A 22,650-nucleotide genomic window follows, 5' to 3' on the forward strand; every position below is an offset into this window, starting at 1 on the left:
AAACCAACAATATTCTGTTATGTCACACTTCTAAATGAAGTTGAAAAGTGAAGGGAGAATTAGGTCAAGGCAGTCTGAACTGTAAATCTTAGATGTGTTCTGGGTGTATTTCCAGGATGATAGTGAAAGGTCATAGCTGAGTGTTTTTCATTTTCTCCTCTCTGCTCACCTAAGCACCTGCAGGTGTTGTTTCAGTTTCATCCCTTCATTTATACCTGGACACATAGCTCAGCTGGCCATCACCGCTTTCTAATTAATGGTGGTAAAATCCAAAAATCATACTGCAAAGATGACTCGAAACTCAACTAACACAGCACAGCCTGCGTCTATCATACCACACTCAGGTGGTTATTTAAATGAATCAAAGAACTTTATCATTGAAAAATTACCTTTTCTTTCCTTTAATGCCAATTAATTAATTAATTTAAAGACCTAACCTCCACAACTGTAAAAGCAACAGATTCTGTTTCTTTGAAAGAAATAGGATGCTTAAATAGTACTGCACGGACACGTCCGCTGTCATGTGCGCATAACACAAAAGATATAGACTTCAGATTGAAGTGATCGTTTCAGTTGAAGTGCTGACAGAGAAAATGCATTCAAGCTTCCACCATCCCTCCCATGCGTGACGTAAGCAGGCAGTCACTGATCAAATACTTTCCTTAACGTGTTAATGCACTGTGACTGTGCAAAGTGAATCCAAAAAAATATGCTGAATTGCAAGGCACCCTTAAATCTGTTGTTGAGGACCTTTTCCATCAAGCTGCAGTGATTGGACATAAATTATAATGCATGATTTCTCCCACATTATTAGCATCACAGTGGACCATGCATGTGGCTTAGAAGTGCCATTCTAGAAATATGTATAATATTCATACATGCAACCATTTAATCCCTTCCTGGCTGAAAAAGTTATATTTCCATCCAATATTAATCAGCCACCAGCAGAGAGAGACAGAGATTGAGCACAATAGAGAGGTCGAAGGGAGAGCTGGAAAGAAAGAGGACGTGGTGAGTGGCTGTTTGTGTGAGTGTGGGTGTATAATTGTGATTTTACACCCCATGTACACCACTCTCTGATCACACACTCCACTAACAGATATTCCAATGAACCTGTAAAACTGTCAAACATGTGTCAAGAGGCAGACAGTGTGATTATCAGGAGCAATATCAAACAAAACCCCACAGAAATCAAAGCTGCAGTGCCGAAGTCAAACGACACACAGCCTATTAGGCGATGTGCAAAATTAATGACAATTTAATCTCAGGTTTAAGTGGATTCATTCAGCTAATTACTTTCAACACATGCAGATACACAAATTATGAAGAAGAGAAAAGGCCATATTGTTAGTACAAGCACTCTCAGCTTCATAGTCACAACTGCAGCAGCCGCATTTAAAAGACTTAGAAGTAGATTAACAATCTGCTGACGTGTTGTTTTCTACACTGTATGCACATAACAACGAAGACATCTCTGTTGCATAATTCAGTACACTGCAAGAGCTCTGCAGCTGATACCAATGTACATTTACAAAGTGTACAGTATACTGTGGAGGTATTGTCACTCAGGTATTGATTCAACTTCATGGGGATTTGATTGCAAGGATTTGATTTTATCACATGGCGTTCCAATAACTGTGTGTGTCTCTAAGACCTCGAGATAACCAAATGCTCAAGGGAAATTCCCCGCCTGGTGTAAACATGGGTGGGGAATAATGCTGGTGAGATGTTATTTTGGTTCAGTGTCTGTAGTTAAACTCAGAAGATTGCATAGACACAGTTTTTTTCCTGTATTTGAACAGCGTTAACAGGGGAGGCTTTATTGTGTAAAAAGAAAATGATTCAATGACAGGTTGAAAATGCAATAAAACTGATTAAATGTATAATTTATTTTGTTGAGTTGACTTTCCTAATAGTGATGTGTCGACGTTTATTAATGGCACAATTGCAGGTCGGCATCAGAATTACTAGTAGGTTAAACAAATTATTCATATTTTCTTTATTTGAGCCCCTGTGATTGTTAATTGTTGTGTCCAAGCTGTAATGCAGTAACCCACCACTAGTTGGGGCTGTAGCTCCAGTCAATGGGCAGTAGAATAAGAAGCATGCCCCTGGATGTAAACAAGCACAGTGGGATGATGTCATCTTGAAGGAGCAGTGCGGTTCGGCAGTATTTTAGGTCTAGAAAAGGAAGATAAAGTTGTAAGCTGTGTCAGGTTAAAATGGCTTTTCAACCTGATCAATGAATAATCACATTCAGCACAGACATGTTCATTTTAACCTGCACGGAGGACAAAAGGCTGGTGGTGTACTGCTAATGCAAGGCACACACAAAAACCCAATTTGACAGAACAACCTTGGAATATCCATACAATAGGGAATGGACCTTGTAATATCCTAGTTTTCATTGGTAAAGACAGGATACTGTTTAAAAGAAGACAAAAAAGAACTGAACATAATAACTGGTGGACTGGTTGTTAAAGAGGTCAAGAGCAATAAAAGAATTCATTAAAACATTATGAGTTGTGTAAAATGAAAGGACTCTAGTGAAACATTTTGTTTGGCATACAGTGTTTGTGCATTTTCAAATGAAAAGGAGAATGCTGTTCATGTCTTGTTTAGCAGACGCACTACATGTTCTATTAAAGCCGGTTTCTGGTCACTCCTGCATTGTTACCTCCTTTTCCAGATATTAAAGATGATAAGATATTTCATTTGATTGAAACTGAAACGTGTTGAATGTGTGTAAGCATATGTATCCATAGTCATGTCATGCATGCATTAGTGGGCCTGCTGTGCAGCACCCCTTAGCGGATATACAGTAGGCTATGCTACAGTCAATTCAATAAAACCAAACTTAGTTTCTCTAAAAATTCAGAACTTCAGCATTAAAATTAAGATTCTAGAAATAAGACAGATTAATTTACATTATTTTAATGCTGAAGACATGATGCTTTCTTTTGTTTTCAGGGCTATTACAACAACAAAAAAGTGTCCAGGTAATAATAAAGAGTTGGTGTGCTCCTTCAAGTGATATTAGCCTCAGACAGCTGAAGCTAGTTTAACTGGATACAGTAAACGGGAAAAGAAAACACTTGGACAGCTCCGTGTTTTAGTCAATATCTTTGAACAACAGCAAAATAAACTTACTTAAGTTGCACTACATGTACTCAGCCATTGAGAAAGCAAGTGGTAAATGAAAAGAAGACTGACACAATTTACCAAACAATTCCATAAGTTTTCCTCTCTATCCAGCGGAAGGCCACCCTTTCCTAGAGTATTCCTCTGTGTACTCTGTCTCCCCTTGCGACCACCAACGTGAACGGCATTTTGCAATTACCATGGTTACTTTCTCGTGTTTGTTGTCGCCACATTAATTCACCTCTGACCCGTTAGATTGAAACAGTGTGCGGCATGCGGAGGGATACAGATGTTGTTCGGTTAAAAAAAACGTAGTGACTAATGAAGCGGCGTGATGCAGCGAAAATATTCAACAAAGTAGAGCTTTCACCTAAAGTGGTATTTGTTTTCATTTAGCCTACTATCTGATGTCTAGTCTACACTGACTGTTAATTAGTGTACACAACAAATGTCAAAACTATCATTTCTTAATTAGAAAAAATAATGAGGCAGAGAGGAATGTAATAAAGTTTTATTTTTATCATATCCCTGGTTTTGTAGGCATCTGTAATCACTGACTTTTGACTTTTTTTCTCATCCTGGCCTCTGTGAAGGCAATTGCCCTAGGCCAGGGATGGGCAACTTCGTTCACAGCAAGGGCCACATTCATTTAGTTCTCACTGCCAGAGGGCCAAATTGTAGAATACAAAAAACGATTACAGTCAATTATGTCTCAAATTTAACTCAACATATACCAGTGATCAAATATTATTATGGACATATTTCTGGTTTTCATGATTTCATGGCAGATTTTATCATGTTTTCTTCACGTTTCCAATTAATTGATATATAAAAATTGACCTGAGGGCCACGTTGAGGGTTGATGGGGGCCGCATGTGGCCCCCGGGCCGCCAGTTGCCCACCCCTGCCCTAGGCTATTTGTGGTGTGTGTAAAGAGCAGGCGTTGCCAATAGGCCTACTGCATCATAATCATAATGGTTAAAACTCCTAACATATCAGACAGTAGCCTATCTTTATTGGATAAGACTCTCTTCATGAAGAAAAATCACTATGGCAACACTTTAATAAGTAAGCAACTAGGAAATGATTTTAATTACATCTACTGGCTTTTTGTAGCCTACAATATTTTGTTATTAATTTCAGTCATGTTTATGCAAAGTAGTCTGAACTACATTTTTCGAAGAAGCCTTATTCAACCAAACTAGATTTCACCCAAGGGCACACTTTATTTCAGTGTTAACTGTTTTTCAAAGTAGATCCCTGAATACAATGACTGTGCTTTAGCATTGTTGTGTACATCTTGGGAAGTTGAACAGAACCATAAAGAAGAGTCCCTTTATCCCATGGCAACAACATCCAGAAATTTCAATACAGGGTTTTAATTATCTTCCCTTTTTCTTGTGTCAATGCTCCCTTTATTTAAGTGCCTTTCATTTGAATTCACCTCTTCACTAATGGCCACTCTGTCTCAGATTTACATTATTGCCTCCCCAGGCAAATACACACTTGCACAATCCATTGACTATACAAACATAATCACTAAATCAGGGGCTCTCGGTGTCTTTCACGTCCATTGTTCCCAGGAACAAGACTACTCTACCTTTCCTTTGCACCCATTCCCCTTTATTCACCTTGCACTGAGTGCCATTAAACAGTGAATAACTGATAAGAGGACATTTAGTTTTATAATACCACTGATAAGGGGCTGTTGCAGTCTTTTTTAGATACAGGCCTTATCTAGTTTCCTTTATGGCTACCGCTTATCAATGATTCCTTTCCAGACGTTTCAGGGGATTAGACAAGATTTACTGTAGGATTATTTCTCTTCCGGAATTCTATCCGTTTACACTATCATGTCGGGGACAATAAGATAACACTGCTAGCCTGAAATATCTATTTGTGGGAAACAGAATGTTAATACTTTTCTTTTTAAGGCAGACACTGGTCCTTTCACTCTACAATGCACAGAAAAATGGACTCTAACCTTTTCCAATAAAATTATAATGTCCAACTTCTCTAGCTTTCATGTGAGAAATTCAAGGCCAAGAGAGAATTCTTTACTTGAGCATGCATGAGCTGGATGATGTTGGAGGCCTTACATGATCCTTCAAGCTTGGATTATTTAATGTAGGAAACCTCACGTTTGTGATAAGATGTCAACTTGTTATGCTCTTCTTATGGTCATGGATGAGAAATGGTCTCAACCAAGGGGTTATTCCTTATTTATCAATGGGAAGATTTATCAATAGCACAAGGGTTGCTACGTCCACTACACTGAGTACAATCTGTGGCAGCTTGAGGGTTTTATTATAGGATGTGTAATTAGTCCTAATGCAAATAAGGCTGAACATTTAGATTTTAATAAAGACCAAAATCAAAATTCAAATTACCTGCCCCTGCCATCCTCCTAAATTTGAGATTTCAGCGTAATGTGCATTATGATCAGATGTGAACATGCAGCATAAAGCGCTCATTATATATTTTTTCCCCCTAAAATGACACATTATGCAATCCTGATGACATTTTCAAGTGTTTTAACACACACCTTTTCTCATGCACACGGCAGGATCTATCTGAAAAGCTGTCTGAGTTGAGTAGTGTTTTATCAGAGGGCAGCTACTTTAAAATGTATGACTGAATAATGCAATCATAATGTCTGACTAATACTTGCTGCAAGCAGATTCGAGCAGATTCATTCATTAGATAGTTTCATAAATTACGAATACACAGCTCAGCTCCGCACTAATCACATCTTCTGTCTGTATGATGCTCCTCATACATGTGAGCATCAAGTGATTGGCTACACTAAACTGAAGAGCGGTTTGGCAGAAACAAGTGTTATCATGCTGTGCTTAACTATAAGAGCCATCAAAATATAATGTTCATTCAAAGTAGAAGACTGATACAATACTGAAAAGCACATCAAAACGTTTCTTTGGAAGTAAATGTCAAGTAAAAGTATTAAAAAAAATAGAGTAATTTAATAAAGCATAAGCCACAGAGGTTTTTCAGTCAGCTGTTTGGTTTTGATCCTGATTCCGGTTCTGGGTGAAAGATGAAATGGCAGCATCGACTGGCAAAGAGCAGATTCACCCGAACAGAGGTTTACTTGCTCTTCTTTTTCGTCTCTTTAAACTTCTTCACATTCTATTGGTGAAAATAAGGAAAGAGGTCATTACAGAGACACGAATAAAAAGGATTAAGTCTTGTTTATTATCCCCGTGTACTTCAAAAGTGTCTCAGTGTTTAGAATTACTCTGTAAATACACCCTTACTTTTGAGAAGATGTTATGAAAGAAGCTTCAAGTTCAAAATTCATTTTCTTTGTTTTTGTGAGACACTCACTTACATTAATGAACTCCGGCAGAAGTTTTGTTCCTCCTCAGAATCAGAGTCTACGTCTTGGTGACCTGCACAGCTTCTAATTTATTCCGAGAACCAGAAATATTTCTATATCACTATTTTGCACAAGCATTTCATTGGTGCAGTCAGGACCACGATAAAAAGCGGTGTTGATATTTTATCCCAAGTTGAAAAGATCATATTCTGCGTTCCAGACCTCTTGTATTTTATTGTATTATTTTGCACTGACTCCTCTCCCGCATACTCACTCATAATTTCCTGCTGTCATTGTCTAGAGCTGTCAGTTGAGATATCAGCTGCTCCCATCACCTGGTCACATCGACTCAATAGCACTGCAACACAGCTCATTGTTAACGGTCAGTCATTAATGCTTCGGTCTTTTAAAAAAAGATGCTTTTTATTCTCTGCCTCTACACCATTCATTCTGTGGTTTTGTCGGTCAGTCTCTTAAAAATGTCATCCACTTCCAGCAGAAGTCTTCCGCCATCACCTCCACACCCAGTGCCTGGATGGATTCCAGAGGGTTATATATCCTGCTGCTAATCACAACAGACGCCCTTCGATTACTGTCTCGTTGAAGTGACTTAGAGCCAAAGATTTTCTGACAAGACTTAAACACACCATCTGTTGAAATAAATGATCATTTTTACTTCATTAAACTTTCTCTACTGATTGAAATGGAATATAATCTGTCAGTCAGCATCATGGTGCAAAATAAAACAATGTAGCTAAACAGGGCAGAAGACAGGGTTGCTTTTCTAGTTACATAATGATAGCCATAAAGGACATTTTTTGTAAATTATTTAGGAAAGCCTTAAAGGTTCTACTAAGAAGCTACAGCTGACTTGAGTTGGCTGATGAGGTGGGTACCATTGGTCTCCTGTCCCCATTCATGACAATGGGACAGGGGATGACTTTTTATATGATCTGTTTTAAATAAGATGAAGGCCTTAAATTCTGCTTTAATATGGTCATGGCTGCTTTGAGTTACAGGACACTTACAGTAGAAATGTTCTAACCTCTTAGGTACCATCAGATGAAGCTCATGGATAACCAGTATTACATTAACCACAGTTTTAATATTTCACCTGCATCACATTAGCTTTAGTTACTCATTAAACATCCATTACATTCAGCTGATTGGATTGTGTCACCAGCAAAGATGTCTGACTGCTTCGTCAATACCCAATTCAGTCTAGGGAAAGCTGTGGTACAGCACTTAATACAGTGCATCTGAGAGTATGATATTTGGACAAAAGAAGGGGATTGTTGTGGTTCAAAGCAGTAATCACTGCTCAAAATAAATATAAAAGCAACGTGATTTACGAGAAACAAAGACGTTTGTGCTGCAGGACAATGGGATGGATGATTGGTTTCTGTTCCCCATCATATCAACAGATTATAGGCATCGGCATGACATGGAAATGAGAAATCTCATAGGTCACCAGTTCCCTTGACTGTTATTGATAATCAATACAATGTTCAATTCCATACATCACATATGTCCAGTGCCATTGAAAACATTTATGCATAGGTTTAAAGGTGGCTAATCTGAAAGGTGAGGTGAATTTAAAATAAATGGTAAAAGCGTACGTTTGGGAAATATGAGGACTTAGGAGTTATCATAAGGCACAGTTTCAAACATTTATAATACAAACCCTTCTAAAATAAAACCCTGAATTTTTCACTTCGTTACATTAAAAATACGCTGGTTCATAGATAATTCTATAATTGTGCTGCATAAATAATGATTTCCAGACACAAGTTTATTTCCCAGAAATGAAAGTAGAGTTTTGCTGATGAAGATAACATCACATGGGATTTGATTTGGAAAAAAAAGGGAGAAAGACAACTCAGTGAAAAAGATCAAAGCACTCCAAAAAATGTCAGCTGTTGATAAGTTGATGCTACAGACACATTTTATTTGACACTTCAAATGTTCGAAGGGCCCGGGGGATGCTAATCAGCTCTAGGCATCACTTTTAGAAATGTTGAGTCACTTTCTGAGACACTGTGGAGAAATCATGGAGAAATTGAGGCAGTAATCTGATTGGTTGTTGCAGCCCAGTCAACATTATATGAGCAGTAGGGAGACAAGAGAAGCAGATACATTATTACCAAAGGAACATCTTGTGCCCACCTGTCTGATTTGTATTGGCTGCACTCCCTGCAGCCTGCGGCATAATAAGTACTGTGCTACTGTGAGATGAGAGGTAAAAATCACAGAGCCTCTCTATTTTCTGTTTCTGTCTCTCTTCTTCCTCCGATTATGACTGGTGCAAGTTTTGTGACAGCGTGCCCCCCCTTGTAATGATGGTGATAAATAAAACATCATTTGGCATTTGGTTGAGTGTTTATTACGAAACAGAAGGCCCTCAAGGACCGAATTTTATAGCCCTATTTACATCGGAGTAAGGCCGTGCTAATGATGATTTTTAGGTAATGATTAGTCAGCCAAAAATGTTCACGATGATTAAACTTTAAGATCATAAAATGTCTGAAATGGCTTTAAAAATATCTCAATTTACCATTACAGCTGCCTCAAAGGACCAATATGTAAGATATCTACTCAATTTAATCACAAAATGACCTCATATCGGGGCGCTGGTGGAGCAGTGATGAGTGCGCGCGCCCCATGTATGGAGGCTGTAGTCTCAAGCGGGCGACCCGGCTTCACATCCCACCTGTGGCCTCCTTCCCGCATGTCATTCCCCTGATTTCTGACTCTATCCACTGTCCTATCTCTCCATTAAAGGCACAAAAAGCCCAAAAATAAATCTATATAAATAAAAAAATAAAAAAAACAACCTCATATCATCAGACATTAAGGAAACATGCTATGTTGAAGTGATGGCTTCTCTAACAACAATGCAGCAGCCAGTATATCCTTCTTCTAAGTTTTGATCCCGGCCAGGAAGACAGCAGTTTTAAGGCTGTTTTAGATTCGACTTGGGTTTTTTGCGAGACCAGTTATCAGTATACCGTCCAGTGTCGCAGCGAGCATGCAAACGGGTTCAGATAATTGATTCTACGAATTCTCCTGGGCTCTGCCTAATTTCTGTCCTCACTCGAGGTCTTAGCTTCCATGGACATAGAACATAAAGTGATATTTCTGTGAGGATTGTCTGAGTCGTACCATTGATTAACTTTGAATCTAGAATTTTTAATGCATTATTTATTAGTGTATGTGTATGTATTAGTAAAATATGCCCTTTTCCAAAATATTTGGAATATTTTATAATTCAAGTGGAATGCAACTTATATTTCACTCTCTTTTAACTCTGTGGCTGTGTTCCCTGGGAGCTTTCCTCAGGGACCAGGGATTTTTTTAAAGTTATTTTTGGGCCATTTTTGCCTTTATTGGATTGGACAGCTTAAAAGCGACACTAAACATTGCAAAGAGGACTGTAGCCTCTGTACACGGGGCGGATGTCATAACGGCTAGGCTATGTCCCCCACCAGGGATATTTGAAGGAACCTAGTATTTTTCTACTGCACAGGCAGGAGCATAAACAGAATCATTGGGACTTTATGATTTTTTTTACCACCCAAAAAAAGTCCCTGCTGTGTTGGTAATACTTACAAAAAAGGATAGTACCTTCTGGATTGACCTTGATCTTGGTAGAGGTGAATTTTGCGCATACAATAATAGACAATTTTCTAATTTCATTGGGTTTTTATATTTGGTGAAAAATACAGACGACAAGGGGCTGGAGATGAAGTTAAAGGACAGCATAACTGAGAAACTTCAAGGAAGGATAGATTTTGTCATTGCTTTCTTCAAATTTATAACGAGACAAAGTATGATGATGACTGTTTTTTTTACGTGCATAGATCATGCCATGAATTAGATTTAACATACAGTACATGTTTGCTGACTTGTAAATCATTATTTTATTATTTCTTTGGGATGTTTTGTTTTTAAAACAAGCAAATGATGTTAATGAAAAAGTATGCTACATAACTCTCAGGAACTTTTAATCCCTTGATAAGATTAAACTTCCCATGTCCTTTTGCTGTAAACAAGGCTCAAGTGACACCATTGTTTCTGTGTGTTAGCACTACACACACACACACACACACACACACACACACACACACACTCACTCAACAAGGTTCCATTTATGCAAACATGTGGTAATCTGTCTTATGTCGGTGCTAATTGAATAAAGTCAGAATCGGTTAAGGAGTGTAAAGAATCATTGTACACTGCCTCCACACAACTGTCTCACCAACCCAATGAAATTCATTAATCAGAGGACCAAAGAGCGACACTTTAATCAGTAGACTTTTCACATTCCTGCAACAGTCCTTACAGACCAACATGAGCTACATGTCTCTGTCTCTCACACACACACACACACACAGGGGCATTCAGGGTTGAATCCCTGTGGTATTACTCTGACTCCAAAGGCCACTAATGATCGAACATGCTTGGAACCTCGAGTTTTAATTACCGACTTCCACGAGCAGACTAGAGCTGCCACTTTTCATCAGAATCAATAGACAAACAGGCAGTCACCCACACACTGTCACTGATACTCTTCAGAGCTACAACAGCCCAGACTAAAACAGAATGACAGGTAGGTGACAAACAACAGGAGAGGGTGGACATCTTCAAAGTATTCTTAAACACAGGTATTATCCTTTGGGGATAAAATAATGATACATATCATTCTTAACTCAGCAACATGGGAATGTTCCCCTGTTTTATATTGACGGGTTCAACAAGAAGGTTTCAGTGACTTTGACACAGGTTGGATGCTTACGTGTGTTCAAAGTTAGGTAAGTCGATGCGGGTAAACAAATTGATTATTGGACATTGAACAGGTGCAGAGGAAAGAGACATTCTGTCATGGATGTCAGAGGGAAAGACACCAGCAGGAGGCATCTGTGAACACAGCTGCACATGTGCATTTGTTCAACGGGAAAGGATGATGGGATACTAAAGTTTGCAGAACTTAGCACATATACTGTATCTACAAGCACAGTCAAAGGCACACCATAGACTGTTGAGTTGTCACCTTTATTTTGTTGAAAGTTATATGCATTGACTCATATGGATTATTACATTTACACAATGTATCTGCAATAAAATAAATGACAAGCTTCTTAAATTCATACTATGGAATCACATTTATCAAATGCAGCGTGTGACAAATGGAGACAAATGGATCAAATAGAGACAAATGGATCAAATCTATCTCTTAAAAACTAAAGGTTGTGCTTTCTGTACTTGGAAAATGTGCTCATATGAATTCTTGTTGAGAGTTGGATAAACTGATTGATGCTTGTATCTGGTATGTTATGGTGACAGTCCTCCCGCCAGCAGGGCCTGCTTATTGTGTTTCCCTTCTGTCTGTGTGTCTTGTGTCCCTGCAGGTTGCTGCTGGGCGGAGTTCCGCCGCACCTGGGCAGACGTGGCCAGTCTCCCAGGTGCAGGCTATTTAAGACGGGGTTGATAACCTCACTTTGTAGCCTTCATCCTCGGTGTAGCACCACTGCAACAGTGGATTGTTTGTTGTTGGTCATTTGGACATTTGGACAATAAACCTTAAAACATTGTTAAAAGCCGTACGTTTCTGTATTTTGTCAGGCCTTAAGATCCGGGTCTTGACAGTTATCCATATCTTTAAATTATCCAGATGACTTTGCACAAAGATACTGAGTTAGTCTGGTTAGGATGATACCCTGCTGTAGTCTCTATAAGCTACACACATGTGGAAGCGAAAAACAAGTTTTAACGGTAATGTGTCTGATCAGCAAAAATGATGTTACATGCACAGATGAAAAGTTAAATTATATTCCCTGTGATTGAAACCGCATGGTGATAACTCATTTAATACCAAAGAATACTTCTGAAAATAGGGTAATCCTACTGAAGCCCTTTAAGGACATGTATCCATACATTTTATTTTACTCCAGTTTGATCTCAAGATCTCATTATCTCGGGATAACAATGCTTGTTTACCCCGTTATAGGTTATTTGTGTTGTTTTTTTGAGATCTAGAAAAATTCACTCACCATCATCAGGATGGGAAACCACATGTTTTTCCCCTAATACATAAAGAGATCGAGATCTTGAGAAAACAACCAGTTCCGAAGGATGAGACACAATGTGTGGTCACAGCTTCTGGATGACATTGGGAAAGCATTTGATAGTTTTTTAATGATAAAAAGATGTTACAGTATTGTAACTTCAATCATAAACAACAGAGTAGCAGGATGGAGGAGTGCATTCCTCTAAATTAACTTTCAGCGAGAAGAAATGAGACAAAGCATAACACCTAATGTTGAAGTACTGTTTAAATGCTAGCTAACATATGTTTGGCAGCTGATTTTTAATTTGACATAGTGTAACTTATACATCTCAAGTAATTTAAAGCCAAAGCAGTAAATATTCTCAACAACAACATTGTTTATTTCTATACTGTTATTATGAATGCCTGAAGATGCTGCTGCAGGGTAGGTGTTAGATGAAGTGATAAACAGCAAGCTGTCAAAAGAAGTATTTTTTAGAAGAATATTTCCCAAGGCAAAGATTCTTGATGAGTTGAACTGTTGAAAAAAGCGATTAGGTCGCGCCCAATGTACAAAGAAATGGCCCTCCAAGGGGGGCGGCCTGGGTTCAAGTCTGGCCTGTGGCTCTTTTCCCCTTCCTCTAACAGAAAAAAACCCACAACCTGCATTGTTAACACTTTTATTTTACCTCTCTAAAGCTCTGTCTTTTTGGAGAGCTTCACACACACCACGAATGACTTCAAGGCTAAATGACTGAACACTACAACATATTTGTTAGTAGCTGCAAACAGTTGCATTTACAGCTCTTCATGAGCATAAAACTTAAGAAGAAAAATACTTAGATTATCCAAGAAAGCGTATGGATAAATGTCTATAAGTACAGGAGCATGAATAAGGAAATTGCCAATTATATAAAGTTTACAAGGTCAACATGCTGCTGTGTAATTATAATCTTGGAGGTAGAAAGTAATCAAATGAAGGATACATGTTAAAGATTAAAGCTAATTCTCCAGCTCTCCTCTGCCGTGCATCCCATAATATAATTAACAGGAAGCCTCGCTGCTGGTCTACTGTACCAGCAGGTCTTATCTTTCTCCTAAGGACTACAGTGGTAAGAGAAGTGTAATGCGAGGGAGGATGAAAGAGTGGGAGAAGAAAGACGAATGACCGAGTTCCTTGGATTAATTGTGCTGGAGGTACAGAAAAGGCAGGGAGGGAGGTAAAGACGTGTGTAGAACCGTTCCCCTCTCTATAATCCGGCCAAATGACCAGATTCTGCTAGTACATTACTCGAGCACTCGAGACAAATGGGTTGATGCTGACAACTGCTGGGTTTGTTTTCTATTGCTTTGGCAAAAGAAGAAAAGCAATCCGTAGCAAAACTGTAGTGAGAAGTTGTCACTCATTGGGAAATTGCTCTGGATGTTTTTGGGCTTTGCTATTAACAGTGTGTGATATATGGCCACTGCAACATGGTGGGCTGAGCTCTGTGGGTTTGATTGTTGTTACGTGTCACACACTTCTCCCTCCTCTCTTTCCTTTCTGCTCCAAATACAGAAAAAGGTTTAAAATTACATTGAAAAAAAAACTACTTTACCTTTCTACTTTTGCTGCTGCATGTGCTGCCTGCTGCCTGTAGCTTGTGCAGAGCAACTGTGTGTATGGAAACTGGCAGTATTGGTTTTCTGATCCATCAGAAGTCACACTTTATGTTTTTCCTTCTTATTTTCTTACCGACTGTTTTTCACTTTTTAGTTAAGGTCACTGACAACTCAACATTTTCCCATATTTATGGACTTTACACACAAGAGCTTTGCTGTAATAACTTGCTCACACGTCCAGAGTGACAGTGTTAAGGTTATTGTGAGTATGTTAGAGACAAGTCTAGGAGACAGTATAAAGCAGTCTGTCTAGTTTACTGCAAATGAAATAGAGTGGTAGCTTCTCTAAACCTTACTGTACATCTGTTGATGTGTAAAATGTTAGGTGCTGATCAACCATCACATCCACTGTGCACAATAAATGCAATAAATCCTTTTATTAGTGGGCGGGACTAAAGCCTATTGGACAATGATCACGTGTCAAAGATAACCTCCTTGAAGGTTCGATACTGTTAAAATTCAATCAGTGCAGAACAGAGTCCAAAATGATAAATAACTCAGAAATTGGACTGATGACAAACTTACTTTGAAAAAGGACACATTGCCATGCTTTTTTCCAACTTATACAACTGAGCTTTCTTCTCAGAAATTAGTCTGGTTTTCTTTTATTTACGAGGAAATTCATGATTGAAGCATTTCCCCCTCTGTGGTGGACCATGGTAATGATATTTAACAAAGGGGTGGTCAGCACATCTGTAAAATCTTCCGAGGCAGTAGGTCACAGATCTCAGATTCATTACCAGAAACAGCTCTGGGACACATCGTTGTCTTCTTTACCAAAAAAGCTGAAAAAGATTCATATATTTTGGAAGCTGCTTTCGTTTTCTATGCCCCAAAACACTTTGAATCACTACAGATGAGACAACAATGAGACAATTACAACATCTAATTTCTGAAATTATTGACTTTAATTGTTTTAACTTTAACATTTTAAATGTTCTCACTGCGTCCAATGATTTTTAATGTTCTAGTTTATTGTTTAAATACCTCAGCGGTTTTGAAAACGAGGGATCTCGCTCTGTCTTCCAATGAATTAAACTACTAAATGATATATACACTAATTAAATAAACTAGATGAAATGGAAAGCGACTTGGCAGTCTAGCGAGCCTGAAATAAACCCAATCCAAAGAAGAACAGGACAGCAGACATAATATGAAGCAGCCTCAAAAACTCAACTGGAGTTTAAAGGAGATCTATTCTTCTGATCCATATTTAAATTCATGCATATAATGTTATGATGTTGGACTTCCCTACTAAACCTCGGCAAAGTGCTTGTAAACACAAGATACACGATTACTACTCTACTCGTTCACCAGTGACTGCCCACTTTTTCGGGGGCTCTGGTTCTGTAAGTAAATTTCCCCATTCAAATCCTCCTTTGACTTTTCACAACATCCTTATATCAAGAGATTGAAGCCTAGAACCAAGACAAGCAGCTACCCCAATACCTGTGACTACAGTACATTTCATTGGGCGCCCAAATGGCATTGGAAAGCTGAGTAAAAATAAAAAAAAAGGCAAAGGTACAAGACTGTACATATTTTTCTTTGAGTCAAGAAACTACCCTTCCCACAATCCATTGCGAATGGCATCACTTCTTAAATGTAACTTTAGTCATTGTTGTAGTGTGAATACTGATAATACAAGTGTTGCACTGTCTTGTAGTTTGTGTTGTGTGGAAATATAAAGTACATTAAGGCACAACAACAATATTAGTTCTTTTAACATTAGCTGACTAACCTGCTAGCAAAACTATCTGGAAACATTGCCATGGTAACAGTGAACTCCACCTACAGAGACGCACTCTGACACTATGATCCTGGGTAGTGTAGTTATTTCCCCGATATCATGAATAAATGATGGTTACGGTAATTGAAATAAATTAGGTTAATATCATACAAACGTGTTCAGTTACTGTTCAAGAGCATAAACCATCGTTTCACACACAGGTAGCTCATGCTGTGTCTACCTTGGATGGATATTCCATTAAAGAGAAAATGATATTTCTACTTTTGGAACAACTGTTGAGCCCTACAGTAGGTGTGTCCCAGATGGACATAATTAATGGTGAAAGTGAGTGTAATAAATCTCCTTTAAATTACCTTTCTTCTCAAAAGGAGCTGCAGAAAGACACATAATGTTATTTTGGCTGATTACTGCATTTTATTGAAGGCTTTGGAAAAAGCAATCAAGATTATTTCCCATTAAAACAAAACCAAAACACATGACTCAAAAACACCTCTCTACTATGTGTTCTTAACTTCATATTTACCATCATAAACAGAATATAGGTATGGAAATCCTCTACTGTGTAACTGCTAAAGAAATGGAAATCAGAGTCAGAAAGGTAAGGCTGAAAGCATAAGGCTGTAATTCTGACTGCTACTTAACTCTATCACAGTGTCAAAGGAGCGAGTGTCAGGATTATCTCCTCACAGGGAGGGTGACCAACCGAATGAGAGAAAATAAAAACACAGTAATCCAGGAAGTTCCAGAAGAAATGATTTAAAAGGCCTGGCGGAGCCAGGGTTAATCAGGTTTTTCACTATTTGAGTCATGATAGTCAAACAATGGATAGTTTCAGTTTGCTTCTATGTAAAACATGTCCACATATCTATTTTATAAAATGACTTTTCTTCACTTTTTGGATTTGCCAAATGTCTAAATAATCAATTCATATCAGAAAACTTACAGGTTACTTTTTTTCTTCTCTTAAATCAAATGAATTAAACTTGATGACTAAAATAAAAAACTATCAGGACAGCTTCACAAATGACTACATACTGTAACTCATTAGGGTCACACTGGCTGACAATGTAACCTTTAAACCATTCAGTTAGGTTAGAAATCCTCCAATTGTTTCAAATAAAAGTAATTGTAAAGACAACCTTAACAGTGTGTTACATTTACAGTCACGTGTTTGTCGTATAATTCAGATTAAGAAATAAAATACAGTAACAATTCAATAAGAGGGCCTTGATGCTTTAGGGCCTGTGTCCACCAACATTGTCATCAAATGAGAATTTCTGTCACTGTTGGGAAAGACAATCAAGTTTATCTATCCATCTATCTATCTATTGTTGGCAGTGCCCATTGTCAATACAAAACCAATGCAGTTCAGGGTTTTCAGCTGTTTCCTGTCGCTGCGCTCTCAGTTGAAAACAGTTAAACTTTTGGAACAGCACTGCGCTTGTCACTTCTCCCTCACCGGCCATTCAAAATCAAGAAGGGGCGGGACTTCTGATATCAGTTTTCTTTTAACAACAATGGTGGAGAAGAAATCAATTTGACTCGTCTTTTTTCAGGGTTACAATTTCAAAGTCTAGAGCTGCTGCTAATGCCAGTACACAATTCATTTACATTGTTGCATGTTTTCACTGGCGCTGCCAGTGTGAAGAGTCCCGTCAATGGACACAGGCCTGTCATCCTACAGCACTGCCCCAAAGGCCCTCTGTGTTAAAGTTTAAAGACGTGAGAAAATGTACCATTGAGAACAAATGTGAAACAGTTTTTGGTTATTAAGTGCGCTCACACACCATCAATTAGCAGCAGTATGTATTTACATAGAAATGTGGTTCAGCACTCTCACAATAAAAATCAACCATTTCAAAGTCAAGACAAAATTCCCATGAAATCAAAATTATGAAGAGAAAAAAAACACTTTCTAGTCTTCTCAGTAGTTTCTTCAACTTGACCTCTAGCAAAATTAAAATTTTGTTTTAATGGAAGAGAAAAGAACACAAAGTAAAAAGTAACTAAAAAGTCAAACATAGTCATGCAGAACATCATCCATACTTTACATACGTACAAAATTAATTTCTTTTTCTTCCTCTTTTAAGAATAGATTCTGTAAACACTGCTTTAGGTCCTTTATGTACGCTTTGCCCACATTTCTGCTACAATCTGTTCGTTTTTCTGTAGAAAATAGTCCGAGGCTCCAGCAGGTGAATTCTCCGTTGCACTCCTCAGCCCGTCTTTACCTTTACGCCATCCGTCCCATTCTACCTTCAAACCACAGAAAGAGAAGAAACTAGAGGAATTAAGTGGAAGCTCTGGTGTGGTGATGTTTTGATGTGGGTGTTAAGACATTTTTAAATACCCACATTGACCACATGTAGATTAAAAAAATAGAGGATAATAGAGAAATGGGCGAGTGGAGTTAGCTAGGGACAGTCAACAAGGCTAGAGTATAGATAAGGCATAGCATGGGAGGAGGTTGGGAGGGTTTGGATATGGGGTCCGCACATCAGGCAGGTTGTACGCCTCTCCGGTACAGTTTGAAAGATGTGGGGTAGCGCATGTGATCTGACGTTCGTAAACGGTAGTGAAGGATTTTTTTTTCGACGTGATTCAGAGGCCTTGTAGGAACTCTTGGAGCTGCCTGACGATCTCTGTGTCCACCGTCTCCATCAGGGCCCCGAAGCCCTGGTCCCCCATCAGGGCCTGCTGCGCCTTCAGCTTCTCATAGACGTACTGCTGCAGAGAAACGCTGTGCACCGGGTCCTCCAGGGCCAACTGTCGGGGGGACAAAAACAAAAATGGAAAATTACAGTTAGGACGCTGCCTGAAGAAGTGTCTCCGAGTCGGCTTTGTGTGAGGATTTAACATCGGTCACAAAGATATTAAATTTACTACCAGGAGATGAGCTGCTCAGATTCTCTCTCACGCACTGTTAGACTTCTAATACCTTCATGAATTTCTGATCAAATAAATTACTTTTTGTCGATAGTCAAAATTATACTCCTCAAGCAAGATCCTCTGCACACAAAAAAAGCCCAATTTCTTTGTCAGTCTTTTTCTTTATGCAGCAATGTCAAATATTCTTGCAGGAATTAAAGATTTGGTTCTTCCTGGATATGTAGGCACTGTCATAGCAAATCTGGATTTAGGGGATTTCCTTTTGTCTTATTGTTTCTTGCACATTTTCCAGAACATCTTGTAAATGGATTCAAGCCTGGTTTTGTCCTAGTTGGTATGGGATTTCATTTTTGTTTTTTTGTAGGTGATAACAGCGGGCTTGTGTGCTCTCGCCACCGTGCTTCACAGTCAGGACACAAAGCCCAGCTTTTCCCACAGCCGGCACCTTGATGATTTCAGCAGAAGGAATCTTCTCAGCAGACAACTGAATATTTGACCACATGCCATCAATCTTTAAAGGCTCTTCTGCGACCTCTGGTCTGTTAAGTTGCTGTAATGGTATGGCACCCGTTGTATTATATCGGCTCTTTTAATGGTCTGTGAATGAGTCACACAGTCATAGTACTTGTTTGGCTTTGGCCTTACAGTCTGCAGCAACACTACACGTTGCATTCCACGATGACAGGCTGAAATAAAACCTGTGTAGAAAAACAAAAACTAATCCTTCTTCACAGTCAAACACATTCCTCCAGGTCCAAATAAAGGAGCTCCGTGTGAGCTGGAATAAAGACGCTTCATTTGATCGAACTGACAGTAACATTGTTCTCATCTTTAAATTATCCTCTGCTTCTTACTGTACAAACAGTTGTGGTTTGTAGTGTGCTGGGTTAGGGGACGGGGAATATATTTGTTTATAATATCTGAAAGAATACAAAAGCCTACAAAACAAAACCACAGTGCATTGTGGGCCAACATTAAACAGAGGAGTCTGCGGCACTGAAATAAGAACAGAGCATGTACAGTATCTCTCTCTCTCTTTTCAAGGCATGTGATTGAGAGTCGACGCTTCCCATGACAACATCACATGGTACATGAGGAGAAGTGGATTTTGTCCTCAGGGTGAATGCAGATGTCACCTTTCTTTGAACTGATAGAAACCTAAAAAAAATCCCAGATACTTCAATATGTCTATGAGGTTGTGAAATATTGGATGTGACAGACATGATGTCATAGCAACCTCAGTAAACAATAGTATTTCATTATTTCAAACTATTAGCTATTAGTGTGAAAATGTTTCAAAAGTTAATCCAGATAATTCTTTTAGGGAGGGATCACCGTGACAACGATCTAGAACCACCAAATTACAGTGTTCATCAGTTCCTTCTCGAGTACTTGGAAAAGTTTTTGCCAAATTGAAAATATTTCAATGAGGAAAGCTAATGTATTGGACAACGGCTGTCATAAAAGTGGGGGTATAAAAATAAGGTATTTCATTCCCATGAGTCTGCATAAGTAAAAGGGAAATTCACACACACGTTTAACTCTTTCACTTTCAAAGAGGGAATAACACACTCTTGAAAAAGTAGTGCAAAAGAACACACACTGCATCAGCCGAACAGTGTTTGTTAAAAAAACTAGTTAACTAAACTAAAAAAAGTAAAAGGCAAAGCAGACCTGCTGTAAGCATTTCTCACTTTGAGGTATTGAGCACAATCAACACAAAAACTTTCACCAGAGAAGATGATTGAGTGTATGCAACCGCTGCCAATTATCTACAGTACACAGAAGACGGCACTGGAAAATACGTTTTGACAAAAGAGGAAAAAAAAGAGGGAGAATGAAAGTTGGATGGCTGACTAGAGCCGACACATTTCTCTGGGCAGGCACTTTATTTTCTGTAAAATGAAGAAACAAACAATCACAACAGCTCAGAAAAGTTTGCCTTTGGATGTAAATAAATTATAAGAACACTCAGCAGCAGTCAACAACTTCTTTCAAAAAAGTACAGCAACCCCCGTCAACATTATCCCACTGTCAACTTCCTCCAATGAACTTTTGTTCACGTTACACTCGTTCATGTCAAAAGCGCCGCTGTGAGGAGTCATGAAGTGGTGACACGGCGACTCAAATTGCCAGAGAAATATGTTCTGAGAGAAGTTGTCTTCTGAGAGAAGACGTGCCTTGGCTGCAGCCTTTCCCGTGTTACTAGGTTGATTGAAAGTTAGTTTGCGTCAGTCGCCCTATTCAGACCGCCGTTTGTGACGTATAGACCCCCTTTTGTGTAGTCTTCAGAGTTAGTAACAGAGGCGAGACGGTATGAGCTTAGCCAGCGGGGGAGCACAGTGCTGTGTTTGTGCATGTCTGACTCTGTGTCTATGTGGAGCTCCTGTTGTGCCGAGCTCCCGAACTCAAAGGCTGGAACAAGGATATTACGCCGTCGTGAAATCAAATATGAACCTGTCATGCACCCATTAATTACAAAATGCTTGCTACTCAATTGTTAGCACCTGTTGAGTTTATTTCCCCACAGATTAATGACTGTTATCATGATACATTGCTTGACGCTGCTTCTCAAACCTTGTGAAAGCAGGTGTATCATAAACTGACATTAAAAAAATCCTCAGTGACAAAATGTCTTTAGTCAGGTATAAAAACCAAAACTTGACATGCGAGCAGCAACCTGTTCTCTCTTTACCTGTTCTCACAGTCCCACAAGAGCCCAACAAACTGCACTGACGAATCTGTGGGTCCTTAGAGAAGCTGAGTATTGTAATGATGACTCTTGGTCTGTAGCCAATCAGTGGAAAGAATACTTGTCATGCTAATTAGTTCTTTGTCATTTACAGTGCAATCAAACTAGTGAAGAGTGGCTGTTGGAGAGGGGCTTAATGGAAAAGCTGTCATCAAACCTGCATAATTACACTCAGCACAAGGACCTGCTGGACTGTGTGTGTGCGTGTGTGTGTGGCAGTGAGTGTTTGTGTGTGGAATCACGGCTCCAACATAGTATTTGATGCAAAATATCAAGACCTACAGTAAGTAAGCATTTCTTTATCACAATGGATATGCTATCTAACAGAAACAAACACAATACTAATGTGCGTTTATCCAATTATATATACATCTGATACAAGTTATAGCAGTCCTTTATTTAGGCAATTAAAATAATATGCAATTAACAAATGTAAGCCCTATTCCCACAGGAATAGTATTACCTCGGAATCTCAGATAATTTGAAAAAATTGCAGGGGACGTCTATGATTTAATCCTGTTCAAAACACCATGTCTGTAACTTGTATCGTATACATTCCAGGGCACATATCCTACATTTTTTTCAGCAAATACTGATAATAGTATTCCAGTCTGAATCGTCAGCTCATAGTGCTCCCACACTTGCATAACTCCAGAAAAACTCCATGATGTTTCCAGGAGGAGTTGCATGTGTGAACGCAAACAGCTGTCTTTTTCACTCTGACTTTATCAGGAGTTTCTCTTACCAGCCCCCTCGTATTTTTTTCCGCTGAAAGTGTGAGTGAGCTGATGTTAGAACGCAGCAGGATGTAATCAGGAGGAGCGAGTGGGAGGGGGCAGGTGATGTTTATTCCCTGCAATCGTTGCACAGCCAAAGACTGTCTGCACGCTGAGAGCTACGATCTCTGTGCAGGTAATTAAACGGCTGCTTTGTGTTTTCTGTTCTCCAGTATGTTCTTCTACGCTCTCTTTTTGATGTTTTGATTCTGTCGCACTACACGTGACATTGAAATGAAGGCAAACATTCTCATTATGACTCTGTTGCTTCGTCTGCTACTTCCATGTCTACTTTCT

The 22,650-nt window shown here is 38.9% G+C and overlaps 1 protein-coding gene across 1 annotated transcript in view; it reads right to left on the minus strand.

Moving 5' to 3' along the window:
• Positions 1–16,327: 16,327 nt before the first annotated feature.
• Positions 16,328–22,650, minus strand: part of ipo11 (importin 11) — a 135,698-nt gene continuing 129,375 nt past the window's right edge. Inside the window, exon 30 of the mRNA XM_020646465.3 lies at positions 16,328–18,702. Within this exon, the coding sequence (XP_020502121.1) occupies positions 18,538–18,702 (165 nt within the window). The 3' untranslated portion in view covers positions 16,328–18,537. The remainder of the gene's footprint in view (positions 18,703–22,650) is intronic.

The sequence above is a fragment of the Labrus bergylta genome, chromosome 2 (assembly GCF_963930695.1).
Source record: "Labrus bergylta chromosome 2, fLabBer1.1, whole genome shotgun sequence".
Lineage (NCBI taxonomy): Eukaryota > Metazoa > Chordata > Actinopteri > Labriformes > Labridae > Labrus > Labrus bergylta.